Below are 15,827 nucleotides of genomic sequence, written 5' to 3' on the forward strand. Positions count from 1 at the left end.
GGCCATGGCTACAGTATCATTAGCTATGGGTCTGTTTATTTTACAATGGCCAAACGTAATTAACATAGGGAAATTATACATTCTCAAACACATTTTTATTAATAATTAATGTACATTTATTGTCAGGCAAGATATGTCAGACTATACTTTAATAGAAAGAAAATCTAAAGAAAATCATTTATTTTAATGCTGCACAATTTGAGTCATATGGAAAATATACTTTGCTGCAGTGTTTCTATTAGCACTGGATCTCTTCATTCGTAGTCTCATCTCACCACTAACTTGAGGCACTTAGACAACTTAAAAAGCTCCTTCAGTGTATATTGTTATTTTGAAGTCCTATATAAAAAAACTGATGAATCTGCTAAGTAAATAATATACAGTGAATGCAGGTTCTCATCACACCCTGATTCCACACTATAATGGCCAGCAGGTGGCCAGTCCTAGCAGTGTGGTTGTCTGTTTAAGTGAGAAGTTGTCTGCTCCAAAAAGGCAAAGTCCAGTCCAGCACAGTTTTAAGTTTTCAATAATAAAAAATAACTCCACTACCAATACAGCAGAAATAATCTTCAGTTATATCACCAGTGGCGTGAGTCTCAGGAAGTGCATGGTGACTTGAGGCATCAGCACTCAAACCAAATATGAATTTACTCCAATTGTCTCAACAATGCCAACCAAATTACACTACAATTATATAACATATACACTTCCAGTGGGAATATATAGTTCCACAAAGCATATAATGATAGTATGGAATAATGGCACTGTAATAAATTTCTTCAAGCATCCTTTCCCGACTGGCATGGCAACAAGCTCCTCATCAGACTGTGGTCCTAGAATTTGGAACTCGGTCAGACTGTTTCCTGAGGAACAACCCAATCCCTTCCATCCCCATGACTTACTTCAGTACTCCTACCAAACACTCAGTCATTCTCCACACAGACCAACGCCAACCTGCTTCATCACAAATTAAGCAAATAAGTACATTTCCCCAGAAAAGTAATCATGTCACTTTTCCACTTTGTTCTATCCATGTCATGATCTGACACAATGATTGCAGTGTCCTTCCATCCATTCATCATCCCAGCTATAATTACATGACTCAGAAGGCAACACCACCAGACCAACACATACTGTAAGGCAGTAAAATACTTCTACCACTCTTCATCGCTTCTACAATTCCACAGTTTTCATGAGTAGTTATCACTTATTTACACACAGGTTGGTAATATGCAAGTTTAGTTCACTGACTTCACGTCAAGCTGTAGATGTCATCCCAGTGTTAGTGAGTGCATGTGCAAAAGTCAGCATCCTCTTTGCATCTGGGTATATTGCACCCTGTTTGACAGTGTATATTTTAATGTGTGTATGGCATAATGGCTGTAACAGTGTGTTGACATGGGCATGACGGTATCAGTATTCCGTTCTAGTGGCATTAGAAGGCGGTGCTGGCCATGCTGCCAGGGGAGAAGAGGCGTGGCACTCCCTCCTGCAGTGATATCTCAACGTGTCTGTGGGCCAACTTCCCCTCCTCACCTGGATGGGAACACAGAGAAAGTCAATCTCTCCCTCTCTCTCACACACACACACACACACACACACACACACACACACACCTCTCTTTTCCCGCAAACATCTTATCCCATTATTCCCTCATTCACTAGATCCCTCCCACAGAAAACCCACCCTCTGTGCCCTTGTACCCCTTGATCAAATCAAAGTTTATTGGTTGCATACACAGATTTGCAGGTGCAGTGAAATGCTGGTGTTTCTCGCTCCAACAGTGCAGCAATACCAAGCAATAAAACATTTTAAAACAATACATACATAATCCGTAAAGTATGAGTAATGTCAGAGACCGGAATATACTGTGTGTGTGTGTATAAATATATAATAGCTGTGCCACTAGAGATTCTGGGTTTGAGACCAGGTGCTGTCGCAACCAGCAGCGACCCAGAGAACCATGGAGCGGCGCACGATTGACCCAGCGTCATCCGGGTTAGGCTGGCAGGGATGTCCTTGTCCCATTGCGCTCTAGGGATTCCTGTGGCGGGCCGGGCGCAGTGCACGCTGACATGGTCGCCAAGTGTACGGTGTTTCCTCTGACACATTGGTGCGGCTGGCTTCTAGGTTAAGTGGGCATTTTGGCAAGGAGCAGTGCGGCTTGGTTGGGTAGTGTTTCGGAGGACGCACGGCTCTCATCCTTTGCCGATCCCGAGTCTGTACGGGAGTTGCAGCGATGAGACAAGACTAACTACCAATTGGATACCATGAAATTGGGGAGAAAAAGGGGTAAAAAATAATAAATCAATTAAATAAATAAACACACGTGGACACCTGCTCGTCGAACATCTCGTTCCAAAATCATGGGCATTAATATGGAGTTGGTCCCACCTTTGTTGCTATAACAGGCTCCACAGTTCTGGGAAGGCTTTCAACTAGATGTTGGAACATTGCTGCAGGAACTTGCTTCCATTCAGACACAAGAGCATGAGTGAGGTCGGGCAATGATGTTGGGAGATTAGGCCTGGCTCGCAGTCTGCGTTCCAATTCATCCCAAAGGTGTTAAATGGGGTTGAGGTCAGCGCTCTGTGCAGGCCAGTCAGTTCACTTTGTGTACAGGGGCATTGTCATGCTGAAATAGGAAAGGTCCTTCCCTAAACTGTTGCTACAAAGTTGGAAGCACAGAATCGTCTAGAAAGTCATTGCATGCTGTAGCGTTAAGATTTTCCGTCACTGGAACTAAGGGGCCTAGCCCGAACCATAAAAAACACCCCCAGACCATTATTCCTCCTCCACCAAACTTTACAGTTGTCATTAGGGCAGGAAGTGTTCTCCTGGCATCTGCCAAACCCAGATTTGTTCGTCAGACTGCCAGATGGTGAAGCGTGATTCATCACTCTGGAATGCGTTTCCACTGCTCCAGAGTCCAATGGCAGCGAGCATTACACCACCCCAGCAGATGCTTGGCATTGCACATGGTGATTTTAGGCTTGCGTGCGGCTGCTAGTCCATCAAAATCCATATCATAAAGCTCCCGACGAACAGTTCTTGGGCTGACATTGCTTCTAGAGACAGTTTAGAACTCTGTAGTGAGTATTGCAACCGAGGAAAGACGATTTGTATGAGCTATGCACTTCAGCACTCAGTAATCCCATTCTGTGAGTTTGTGTGTCCTACCACTTCGCAGCTGAGCCGTTGTTGCTCCTAAACATTTCCACTTCACAATAACAGCACTAACAATTGACCGGAGCAGCTTTAGCTGGGCAGAAATTTGACGAAATGACTTGGGAAGGTGGCATCCTGTTTGTTCTTAACTGACTTGCCTAGTTAAATAAAGGTAAAAACAAAATACTTTTGTATATATAGTATACATACATACATACATACATACATACATACATACATACATACATACATACATACATACATACATACATACATACATACATACATACATACATACATACATACATACATACATACATACATACATACATACATACATACATACATACATACATACATACATACATACAGTGCATTCGGAAAGCATTCAGACCCCTCGACTTTTACCACATTTTGTTACGTTACAACCTTATTCATCAATCTAAACACAATACTGCATAACGACAAAGCAATAACAGGTTTAGACATTTTTGCAAATTTACTACAAATAAAAAACAGAAATACCTTATTTACATAAGTATTCAGACCCTTTGCTATGAGAAATTCGAAATTGAGCTCAGGTACGTCCTGTTTCCATTGATCATCCTTGAGATGTTTCTACAACTTGGAGTCCACCTGTGGTAAATTCAATTGATTGGACATGATTTGGAAAGGCACACACCTGTTGACAGTGCATGTCAGAGCAAAAACCAAGCCATGAGGTCGAAGGAATTGTCCGTGGAGCTCCGAAACTGGATTGTGTCGAGGCACAGATCTGGTGAAGGGAACCAAAAAATGTCTGCAGCATTGAAGGTCCCCAAAAACACAGTGGCCTCCATCATTCTTAAATTTAAGAACTTTAGAACCACCAAGACTCATCCTAGAGCTGGCCGCACGGCCAAACTGAGCAATCGGGGGATTAGGGCCTTGGTCAGGGAGGTGACCAAGAACCCAATGGTCACTCTGACAGAGCTCCAGAGTTCCTGTGTAGAGATGTGAGAACCTTCCAGAAGGACAATCATTTCTGCAGCACTCCACCAATCAAGCCTTTATGATAGAGTGGCCAGACAGAAGTCACTCCTCAGTAAAAAGGCACACGACAGCCTGCTTGGAGTTTGCCAAAACGCACCTAAAGGACTAAAGGGTGACTCTGGTCTGATGAAACCAAGATTGAACTCTTTGGCCTGAATGCCAAGTGTCACGTCTAGAGGAAACCTGGCACCATCCCTACGGTGAGGCATGACGATGGCAGCATCATGCTGTGGGGATGTTTTTCAGTGGCAGGGATTGGGAGACTAGTCAGGATCGAGGGAAAGATATGATAAAAACCTGCTCCAGAGCGCTCAGGACCTCAGACTGGAGCAAAGGTTCACTTTCCAACAGAACAACGGCCTTAAACACACAACCAAGACAATGCAAGAGTGGCTTTGGGACAAGTCTCTGAATGTCCTTCAGTGGCCCAGCCAGAGACCGGACTTGAACCCGATCGAAAAACTCTGGAGAGACCTGAAAATAGCTGTGCAGCAACACTCCCCATCCAACCTGAGCACTTGAAAGGATCTTCAGAAGAGAATGGGAGAAATTACCCAAATATAGGCGTGCAAAGCATGTAGCGTCATACCCAAGAAGACCCAAGGCTGTAATCGCTACCAAAGGTGCTTCAACATAGTACTGACTAAAGGGTCTGAATACTTATGTAAAATGTGATTTGAGTTTTTTACTTTATTTGAAAAAGTGTATTGTGTATATAGATTGATGAGGGGAATTTAAAAAAAAAAGGCTGTAATGTAACAAAATGTGGAAAAAGTCAAGGGGGTCTGAATGCTTTCCCGAAGGCACAGTACATACACAGTTGAAGTCGGAAGTTTACATACACCTTAGCCAAATACATTTAAAAACTCAGTTTTTCACCATTCCTGACATTTAATCAGAGTAAAAATTCCTTAGCTCAGTTAGGATCACCACTTTATTTTAATAATGTCAGAATAATAGTAGAGAGAATGATTTATTTCAGCTTTATTTACTTCATCACATTCCCAGTGGGTCAGAAGGTTATATACACTCACTTAGTATTTGGTAGCATTGCCTTTAAATTGTTTAACTTGGGTCAAACGTTTCAGGTAGCCTTCCACAAGCTTCCCACAATAAGTTTGGTGATTTTTTGCCCTTTCCTCCTGACAGAGCTGGTGTAATTGAGTCAGGTTTGTAGGCCTCCTTGCTCGCACAAGCTTTTTCAGTTCTGCCCACATCTTTTCTATATGATTGAGGTCAAACATAACAATGGTCATTATGGCCAAACAGTTCTATTTTTGTTTCATCAGACCAGAGGACATTTCTCCAAAAGGTACAAACTTTGTCCCCATGTGCAAACCGTAGTCTGGCTTTTTTAATGGCAGTTTTGGAGCAGTGGCTTCTTCCTTGCTGAGCTGCCTTTCAGGTTATGTCGATATAGGATTTGTTTTACTGTCAATGTAGATACTTTGTACCTGTTTCCTCCAGCATCTTCACAAGGTCCTTTACTGTTGTTCTGGGATTGACTTGCACTTTTGCACCAAAGTACGTTCATCTCTAGGAGACAGAATGCTTCTCCTTCCTGAGCGGTATGATGGCTGCGTGGTCCCATGGTGTTTATACTTGCGTACTATTGTTTGTTCAGATGAACGTGGTACCATCAGGCATTTGGAAATTGCTCCCAAGGATGAACCAGACTTGTGGAGGTCTACATTTTTTTCCCCTGAGGTCTTGGTTGATTTCTTTTGATTTTCTCATGATATCAAGCAAAGCGGCACTGAGTTTGAATGTAGGCCTTGAAGTACATCCACAGATACACCTCCAATTGACTCAAGAAATGTCAATTAGCCTATCAGAAGCTTCTAAAGACATGACATAATTTTGGGGAATTTTCCAAGCTGTTCAAAGGCACAGTCAACTTAGTGTATGTAAACTTCTGACTCACTGGTATTGTGATACAGTGAATTATAAGTGAAATAATCTGTCTGTAAACAATTGTTGGAAAAATGACTTGTGTCATGCACAAAGTAGATGTCCTAACCGACTTGCCAAAACTATAGTTTGTTAGCAAGAAATTTGTGGAGTGGTTGAAAAACAAGTTTTAATGACTCCAACCTAAGTGTATGTAAACTTCTGACTTCAACTGGAAGATCTCCCTTATCAAAAGGAGCTATTATCAGCTATTATCTTTCTACTCACCAAGCACCAGCAGCGCTTGTTTGGCAGCATCCCTCACATCCTCCTTGTCTGATCGACAGAGATAGACCAGCTGGTCGATGCTCTCTTTGGCCTGCAGAACATAAAAACAGAGTGGACTCAACAGTCTGAATCCAGACACTAGGGTAGGTAGAGGTAAAAAAAAACAGATGGAGCATAGAGATTGTTGAAGAGATGTGACTAATAAGTGGTGAGACTGACCTTCAGACATGCAAGTGCTTTACAGCCACACACTCGCGTCTCCACACTCTCATTCTCCAGAAGCTCCAGACAGCTCACTAGGGCCTGGGGTAAAATACCAAAGTACACTATAACTTACCCAAACAAACATTAATCCACACTGGTGATCCTAGCAACAAGATAACACTTTTTAAGAAGTGCATTTTAAAAGTGCTACAGTGAGTAGGGCCTGAATGAATGCATCTCGGTCTCACCCTCTCTCGATGGCGTGGCTGGTCCGCGAGGCTCCGGAGCAGGGAGCTGGCAGAGGCAGACACCTTCCCCCGCGGGTCCCTGAGCAGCAGGCTGACAGCATGCAGGCCCTCCCTCTTCAGGCTGCTCTCTGGAGGCCTCTTCAGGGCCTTCACCAGTACCTCCTGGTCCCCTGACTGCAGGCTCTGAACCAGCCACACTGGGGGATGGGTGGAGATGGAGGGGGGAGAAGAAAAAGGGTAGACAGTGTGTTGTGGAAGGAAGAAGGTAGTAAAAAAGAGAGTGAATGAGGAAGGATGGAATTGCGATAGAAAGAAGAGAATAGAATGAGATGAGTATGTTATAATGAGTGTGGTGAAACAACAACGAGAGCAATCAGCCTTTTAAATCATGTTCATTCACACATTCATCATGTCTGAGCATAGAGCCAAGTGGCCGTCTGTAACCACATTCATCATGACTGAGCATAGAGCCAAGTGGCCGTCTGTTCATAACTTATTCATTCAAACTAACTCCACGCAATAGTCAATCTCCCAGACACTAACCCTCCTCCGCTAGTTCAATGATGTGCGTGTCCAAATCGCTCACTCCCTCGGCCTCTAGGTAGCTCCAGAACTGGAAGAGGGTCAGCATGTCTCTGGCCACCACGCCCCCACGCTTGGGCAGCCTCCTCTCCAGAATTCTCTCCACCAGACGCAAGAACACTAGATACAGCACAGAGAGATGGGTCAGACGTGACAAGATGGCACATCACAGGCCACTGGAACCAAAGCCAGGAGCATTGCTGATCCAAACTCCTTAGGGAGAGTGTTTTAGACCATGTATCACTATGTTTAAATATTATATATGCCATTTAGCAGACACTTTTATTCAAAGTGACTTACATACATTTTATGTTTGGTGGGCCCGGGAATCGAACCCACTACCCTGGCATTACAAGCGCCATGCTCTACCAACTGAGCTACAAAGGATCATATTATAAATCATATAATGCATGATAGACACACACAGAGACACAACAACCTTATCACACCTGTGTCTGCCAGGCTAACTCCTCTCTCGGGCAGTCTGTTGGTGTAAGCAGCGGCCAGAGTTGTGAGGAAAGCGTCTGTGGAGGTGCTGTACACACTGCCATCATCCGTACACTGCTGCCATAGCAATGTTGCCCCTTGGCACTGTTCTAACTGGGGAACCACTACTCCAGGACAGAGAGGCAGTAGAAGACAGGCAGACGGAAAAGAAAACAAGTTAGAGATGGTAGTAATTGAATCATTTACAATTACAGTAGTTAACCTTTGTCATTATTGCCTTAGCTCTGTCAGTGACTAAGCTAATATGCTGTTTTATTGTCCTCCTTACAGCAATAATGAACTCACCCTCATCTGGCTGAGTGGCTCCTCCAGGGGTCTCCTTGGCAACACGTCTGATGAGCTCGAGGACGCGGGCCTCCCTGAGCAGGCGGTCCAGAGCATACATCTCCCCACAGCGCAGAGGCCCAAAGGTCCCCAGCCTCTGCACAGCATCAGCCATTAGGAGTCATAGGTTCCACATAGCCAAAATCAGGACATTTGTTAAGACCACATATGTCAATTTGAAATTGTTTTATTACATTACAACTGGGAGCTGTTGCTCTGCTTATCAATCATGTTGACAGCGCAACACAAACGCAAGATCCAAGTAGAACTTATGTTTGAGATTTGAATTCTTAAACTCATTTGGTTTAGTCTCATACATAAGGGGACCATGGGGTGATTTGTTACTCATATGAGTATGTCATGTTCCTCACCAGAAGTTGTGCACTGCAGTTTTTCAGATGGACCAGTAGTGTATGGTCTAGAGCCTGGCAGCCTGTGCTCACAGGTCCAGAGGAGTGGGACTCCCAGCATCTCTCCTCACAGCATCTCTCCTCACAGCACTCATCCTCCCCTGCACTCTCCTCTGGTGGCCTGCCGGGGGCGCTGTGGTGCTCACTAAACAACAATCACACAGGAGCCCAGGTATGAGCACATCAGGAATGTTGTTTATTTGTACTTTAAAAAAAACTTTATTTAACTAGGCAAGTCAGTGCAAGTTGTTACCCTAGAGTGGTACCCTGTAGAGCCATGGCTCTACATATCATGCCACCTTTAGACCAGATGAGGGCATTATCATTCAGAATACCAATGAACTTTTCTTATCCTTACTAACATCCAGCATATTTAAATGTGTGTTCCACCACTAGATGGTAGTAAGTAACCACACAGAAATCCAACTAGCTCCTCCACCAGCAAAACTTCTCATCTTTAAAACTGACTGTGAAGGAACATAGAGAGGGAGGCCATTTTATGGACCCTGACCCGTCTGTCACACTCCTTTTCTCCCCATCCTCCTCCTCCTCTTCATCCTCCAGGTCTGAGGTATTGAGGAAGTCAAAGCTGCCGAGAGCCGTCTCCACCGCCAGACTCTGGACACTGGACGAACAACTGCATGTATGGCCCTTCAGAACACACACGTACACATGTTATAGAGAGACAGACAGACAGACAGACATGCACACACGTACTCAAACATACAGCACACATACAGTAACAAAAGCATACATTTTTCAGCAAACCATATCACTGCCAAAAGTCCTGATTGTAAGAATACACCCCATATTTGGAAAAGGATCATCTGAGGAAAGTATCTGGGAACAAAACAGTGTGTTCTAAAATTATGCCGTGATGAAATGAAGAATAATAGAGAAACTCAAATGCATCTGTGTTTCCTATCGCCTTGTCAGAGGGTTTGGCTCAGTGAGCTCTGATGCTTATCTGTGTCTCAGTTGGGAAGAAGGTGGGTGTGTGTACGTGTAAGAGGCTGACGACCGCCCAGCGACAGTACACACATCTCCCGCTGCAGCATTGTGAGATGGAAACATTTAGACTGAGCTGAAGGGCAGGAAGTTCCGCACCCTGATCCCAATCCCACAGGGGACTGTGGGATTATGGAACTCTGAAATCTACTCAACCCCCACCAACGTCCCCCTCACTCTTATGAAGTGGTCACTTCCATTGTCAGGTACAACATAAAACACAAGAGACAGAGCCATATATGTACACACTACACAGACACACACTACACAGACACACACTTCACACACACAGCTATAACTTACTGTTAATGTCTCCTCCAGTAGTCTGAGCTCCTGCTCCAGGACCTGTAACTCAGGAAACTGTCCCCTGTAGTCATCCAGAGAGGCGATGACTGCACTCAGGGCTTCCTCAACTTCACTGTCCACAGCCTGCTGCTTCTCACCCTCTGTGGGGTTGGCCTCTACTACAGGCCCAGGCTTCTCGGCCTCCTCCACCACTGCCCTGTGGGCAGTATATGATATTTCCTCTGTGCTCTGGGTCTGTGCTTGTGAGTCTGCTCTGAGATCCAGAGAGGTACCTTGCTGAGACACGGCATCAGTCCTAGTGGGTGCAGAGTTCTGGAGTTCTGGCTCTACCGCTGAAACAGCCCCTGAAACAACCTCTAACCCAGTGTCTGACTCTATAGACCCTGCAGAATACCTGCTCTCTGGCCTGCTCTCCTCCACGGTGACAGTAGCTGGGGTGAGTGGCTCAGATGGTTCCCCGACCACCACAGTCTCAGCTGGGACAGGGGCTGACTCCGCCCTGGCAGGCATCTCCATCTCAATATCATTTATAGAGATCCCAGACTGCAGGGAGGTGGCCTCAGAGGGCTCCACTGATTCGCAAGTTGACCTGTCCATCAGTACCCCATCGGCACTGTTCTCACTGATATGGCTGAGGGAGCGTGAATAACGTGTTTGGCCGTTAGGTACAGCCTGTTTCCCAGAATCCTCCTCTTTCCCTGCTGCTCCAGTGTCTGGCTCCTCCTTCTGCACATCCTCCGGTTTGGCTAAGCGGGTAGGGGTGGAGGTGGCAGAGTCTCTGGGAGCAAAGGAGATCTCAATGGAGGGCGCGGCGGCCTGAACCTCTAGCTGGACCAGATTCTTGTTGGCATGACGCAGCCCCAGGGACAGCTGGGGGCTGGACGAGTCATCTGACGACTCCGAGGAGTTAGACCAGGCTGTGCCATTCTCCATCTCCTCCTGCCTCCTCAGCATGTTCTACAGCGAGAGGGAGAGAAAAAAGAGAGAAATCGAGACAGAGGGAGGGAGGAAGAGCACAAGGGTGACAAAGTCAAATGGAGACACTACCATCAAGTTTTGAAGATGGGACTAGTCCAGCAGACATTCAGTATAACTGAGAGTCAGATAGACAGAGGGCTGAGGGCCCTTGTAAACCCATGCCAAACATTATAAACCAGAGCATAGCTGCCTGGCCTCTGGCCCAGAAAGCAAACAAACTCCCTGCTCCCTTTAATTACCATCTCATTTATCAGGCCTCTGCTTTCGCTGGGCATCCAGGCCCCACCTCAATGGAACAATAAGAACAAATACACGCTTCATATTGAGAGCTGGAGGCTGCGTCTGTTTCCCAGCTCTCTCGGTCATTGAGAATACTACTAAAGACTATTTTAAAACCCAACAAGGAACATAACATCTAAACATAAACACAGATATTCTATATAGTGGCCAACCCTACATAGGTTCTAAACAATTGACAGCACAACACAATCTACAAAGACCTACTGTGAGTTCCTCTATAGAGGTTCTATTACCATGCTCTCCCAACAAATACCACACCTTTAACTAGTAACTACTGACGGATTTAGTGGGATGTCTGTAGTGGCCAGCAGCACTTACGTCAGTCTGCATGTTAGCAGAGCCCAGATGGACTGAGGTGACATCACTGCAGGAGCAGCTCTGAGACAGTCTCTCAGCCAGAGTGTCACGGAACACATCCAGCAGGGACCAGCGGTGTTTGGGGGACATCATGCTCCTTGACAGACTCCTCGGAGCCGTCTTTACACCACCAGGTAAAGCAGGAGAGGGCCGTGAGAAAGGTCCACTAGTGGACCAATGCAACTACACATCACAGCTAGACTACACAGTCGTTCTCTTCACCCTAACTCAATCAAGTTATTGAATTAAGACAAATAGGTGCTGGAGTATTTAGCTGGCCTATTGACAAAACAGACCAATACATCCTGCTAGCTTTGTGAACCAGCGCAGGTGTACAGAAAACCTCCTGATGCAGCACAACAACCACCACTGACAGACAACATGTTGCATTACAGAACATGTCCTGGATACTTGGCAGCAGATTAACCTTGCGGCAGGCTATCAGTGAGTCACCAGGGAGGAAAAAGATAAGGCTCAGTACAGCTGGTAGAACTGTAGCAAGCTTTGTGCGCCATTATGAACATAGTTAACTATAGCTGAGACACCCCCTTAAAGGAAAACTTCACCCAATAACTATTTTGGCATTTGTTTCATTAGTCCATTATTGATATAGTCCCAAATGTTTTGCCTGTCAGCAATCAAGCTTAAGATCTATAACTTTCAAAATACAGAAATACAGTCGGCATAATGCCTTTTGCATCATATGATGCTGCGATTTGAATCATGTGACAGTTACTGTCTCAGATGGAAAAATCATTCATCAAAGAGTGCCTCTGAGGTAGAATGGATGAGATGACAGCAGGAGACTTCCGGTGCCATGGATGGAAATTAAATGGGTTGAGAGGGCTATCACTCAGATTCATTCAAAGAACCATTCCTCAATTACAGCTCATTACTCCATGAATTATGGACCATATTAAGAAAGAGGACACTGTTTAGAGCACAGGGTTAGAGTCAGGGTACTCACATAGAAGGCCTGTTCCCGTAAGGAGGGGGTATCAGGAGGACTCTGGTTGTAGGTGGAGAAGCGTTTGTTCACCGTGGGGGGTTTGTTGACAGTGCTGGCGGCCGAGGCTTGGTCATCCTTGTCGAAAGGGCTGACAGAGATAAAAAGGGCACAGAAACTTAATACTAGACCCATACACAAATATATGCGCACCACACATACATGTTTGTGCACTAGTGGTGGTATCCACTTAAAGCAGGTCACCACACTGATGTGATAGCCACTCACTTCCAGGTGACCTCCAGGCTCAGTTTGATTGTCCCCAGGTCATTGATGTCCACAGCCACCGTCCGGGGTAGAGCAGCAAAGAGGTCTTTGGTCTCACATGACACGTTCCCCACTACCACATGATTGGCCAGGCTCTTCAGCTCTGTCACCTAGGAAACCATAGTAAGACATCACAATTAGTGATTCTGGTATGATCTAAATCTCTCCAAACCCCATCCCAGATGCCTGCTCTCCAAACCCCATCCCAAACCCCATCCCAGATGCCTGCTCTCCAAACCCCATCCCAGATGCCTGATGCCTCTCCCCCAAGATGCCCCAAACCCCATCCCAGATGCCTGCTCTCCAAACCCCATCCCAGATGCCTGCTCTCCAAACCCCATCCCAGATGCCTGCTCTCCAAACCCCATCCCAGATGCCTGCTCTCCAAACCCCATCCCAGATGCCTGCTCTCCAAACCCCATCCCAGATGCCTGCTCTCCAAACCCCATCCCAGATGCCTGCTCTCCAAACCCCCCTTGTTCATTCATTCTGTGTCTCCTGACTCTCCGATCCCTTGACATGATTGGGGAAAGTAATGAAATCAGCGAGGGAGAAAAACAAGCACATATCCAGCTGCTCTCCTCTCACTGAGCGGTTATATCCATTACCTCTGAGCCTTTGCTTCACACACAGATGTGACAAAGTGAATGTGAGTGAGAGTGACGATCTCTGTGTGTGTGTGTGTGTGTGTGTGTGTGTGTGTGTGTGTGTGTGTGTGTGTGTGTTCATCTGTATACTAGTTTTAGGCCAGGATTTTGCTGCTTCATACCTTTATTGATAGGAACTCTGTGATGAGAGGCAGAAAGACCATGTCCTCGCTGTCCCACACCTGCTTGCCATTGATCTCCATCCTTCCCCTCAGCTTCCAGCGCTGCCGCCCATACTTCATAAAGATCTGAAAGGTCAGGGGTTAGGTTTAGGTTCAATATGGAATAACAGAAACACACAATGAGCCAGTCACTGTCACATTTATCTTGGTCTTCACACATTTGCTCATTCTTAAGCCTTCGCTGAGTCATGTGTGTTTGTGCTGAATGCGGAGTAAAGCTCTGGAGTTTCTGTTTAAAGGTGCCTTCTCCCTGCGAGGGAATGGAGTGTGACACTGACTCACATTGATTATGCTGTCAATCATCACTAAATCTATGCATGTTAAACAGACGGAGGCAGTGCTGACACATGAACGCCTTTCCTTTTCCAATTACCCTCCTCCTGCAGTCTGCAGATAGCCCAGCTCTGAGAGGTTACTGTCGCATATACACTCCCTCACTCCCTCCACCAGCACTAACGCTTAGAATGGTGACGCTGTGGCAGCCATGCAGAAACTACTCCTGCAAGGACAGCAAAAGTGGAGGGAACAGAGAGAGGGAGAGAGCGCGATAAAAGGAGAGAGAAAGAAACACTCACCTCATAGGTGTCCCCAGCACAAAGCCGTGCGAACCCTGCTAGACCTGCAACGAACAACAAATGTTTCAAGACCACATACAAGCAAACAAACAATCTTACAATGCAACCTTTTGATTGGAATAGACCAACAGGAAGCGAAGATACACTGGAGTCCAGAGTCACAACAGACAAAGATGGATACACTGACATAAACGTACCCTTCATCTTAACATGGAACTCCCCCAGCTGGTTTTCCAGCTCGCTCTCCAGCATGCACATGTTCTGCAAAAAGCAGGAGAGAGAGAATGTTTTGGAAAAGCCTTCAAAGCAAAAACATTAGGCAGTCAACACTACAATCATTGTACTAATATCATAGAGCACAGCTCTGGGGGAACGAGAGCACCTGTTCTTAGTCCGGTTACCCTACAGTCTTTGAACTCAGTCTCAGGACAATGACTCTGTCCTCGGCTTCCTGTACATCTGATCCTGACGCTCCCTCCCTTCTTTCCCTCACTGATCAACTCTCCTCTTTCACCCCTCACCTCTGTGTACTCTTTGTAGCCTTTGTTGGCCTCAGAGAGGCTCTCTCTGGCCTCGCGGCTGCCCTGGGAGACTGTGTAGGCCTTCACCATCTTATTGGCCCCATCCCTCAGCCGGTGCTGCATACAGTAGGCCTCATACAGCTCGTCAATCTGAGGAGGACAAAACACATGGATGGTTACTTTCATTTGACTTTTACAGTGGTTATACAATTGTATATCTTTATTATATATTTTTTTAAATGTTTTATTCACCAAACATTAAAACACACTGCACACCCTAAAACTCTTCATGAATCTTTTTCAATAATAGTAATCCATTTAGTGGTGACATATTAGAGTTCCATTATCATGGAACCATAAAGCATGTAATTGCACCATAATCCTTCCTTTGGTTGTTGACAGTTTAACGACCTCTGAAAAAAAAGTGTGTCTGGAAAATTAAGAAGCGACTGCAATTCAGTGGAACTCCGGATGGTGACATTCCACTGGCCCCACACACACACACACACACACACACACACAAAGTAATAACCTTTGCTTCCTGTTGTTGGCTTTCTTATTGGTCTACGACCTCCTCCTGCACCTCATTTTCCCACATATACACTATATATACAAAAGTATGTGGACACCCCTTCAATTTAGTGGATTTGGCCATTCCATTTCACTCACTACAGAGTTCCTAATTGCCTCTGGAAGCAACTTCAGCACAAGAACTGTTCATCGGGAGCTTCATGATATGGGTTTCCATGGACAAGCAGCGTCGGCTGGAGTAGTGTAAAGCCATTGGACTCTGTAAAGCCAGAACTTCTTCAACACGGTTGGAAAAGCATTCCAGGTGAAGCTAGTTGAGAGAATGTCAAGAGTGTGCAAAACTGTCATCAAGGCAAAAGGTGGCTATTTGAAGAATCTCAAATATAAAATATATTTTGATTTGTTTAACACATTTTTTGGTTACTACATGATTCCATATGTGTTATTTCATAGTTTTGATGTCTTCACTATTATTCTACAATGTAGAAAATAGTAC

The 15,827-nt window shown here is 45.4% G+C and overlaps 1 protein-coding gene across 5 annotated transcripts in view; it reads right to left on the reverse strand.

Moving 5' to 3' along the window:
* Window positions 1–78: 78 nt before the first annotated feature.
* ripor1 (RHO family interacting cell polarization regulator 1) overlaps window positions 79–15,827 on the reverse strand; it is a 115,159-nt gene continuing 99,410 nt past the window's right edge. For 4 of the 5 annotated variants that reach the window (XM_042323137.1, XM_042323136.1, XM_042323135.1 and 1 more), the window contains exons 7-23: window positions 14,801–14,950; window positions 14,477–14,540; window positions 14,280–14,323; window positions 13,645–13,770; window positions 12,837–12,985; window positions 12,570–12,699; window positions 11,564–11,722; window positions 9,965–10,924; window positions 9,165–9,304; window positions 8,615–8,798; window positions 8,205–8,340; window positions 7,862–8,023; window positions 7,374–7,532; window positions 6,831–7,027; window positions 6,598–6,681; window positions 6,379–6,469; window positions 79–1,536 (exon numbers count right to left, since the gene is read on the reverse strand). In XM_042323137.1, the coding sequence (XP_042179071.1) occupies window positions 1,436–1,536; window positions 6,379–6,469; window positions 6,598–6,681; window positions 6,831–7,027; window positions 7,374–7,532; window positions 7,862–8,023; window positions 8,205–8,340; window positions 8,615–8,798; window positions 9,165–9,304; window positions 9,965–10,924; window positions 11,564–11,722; window positions 12,570–12,699; window positions 12,837–12,985; window positions 13,645–13,770; window positions 14,280–14,323; window positions 14,477–14,540; window positions 14,801–14,950 (3,036 nt within the window). In that variant the 3' untranslated portion in view covers window positions 79–1,435. The remainder of the gene's footprint in view (window positions 1,537–6,378; window positions 6,470–6,597; window positions 6,682–6,830; window positions 7,028–7,373; window positions 7,533–7,861; window positions 8,024–8,204; window positions 8,341–8,614; window positions 8,799–9,164; window positions 9,305–9,964; window positions 10,925–11,563; window positions 11,723–12,569; window positions 12,700–12,836; window positions 12,986–13,644; window positions 13,771–14,279; window positions 14,324–14,476; window positions 14,541–14,800; window positions 14,951–15,827) is intronic. The other variant, XM_042323138.1, reaches the window with a different exon arrangement.

The sequence above is a fragment of the Oncorhynchus tshawytscha genome, linkage group LG06, assembly GCF_018296145.1.
Source record: "Oncorhynchus tshawytscha isolate Ot180627B linkage group LG06, Otsh_v2.0, whole genome shotgun sequence".
NCBI classification, from domain to species: domain Eukaryota; kingdom Metazoa; phylum Chordata; class Actinopteri; order Salmoniformes; family Salmonidae; genus Oncorhynchus; species Oncorhynchus tshawytscha.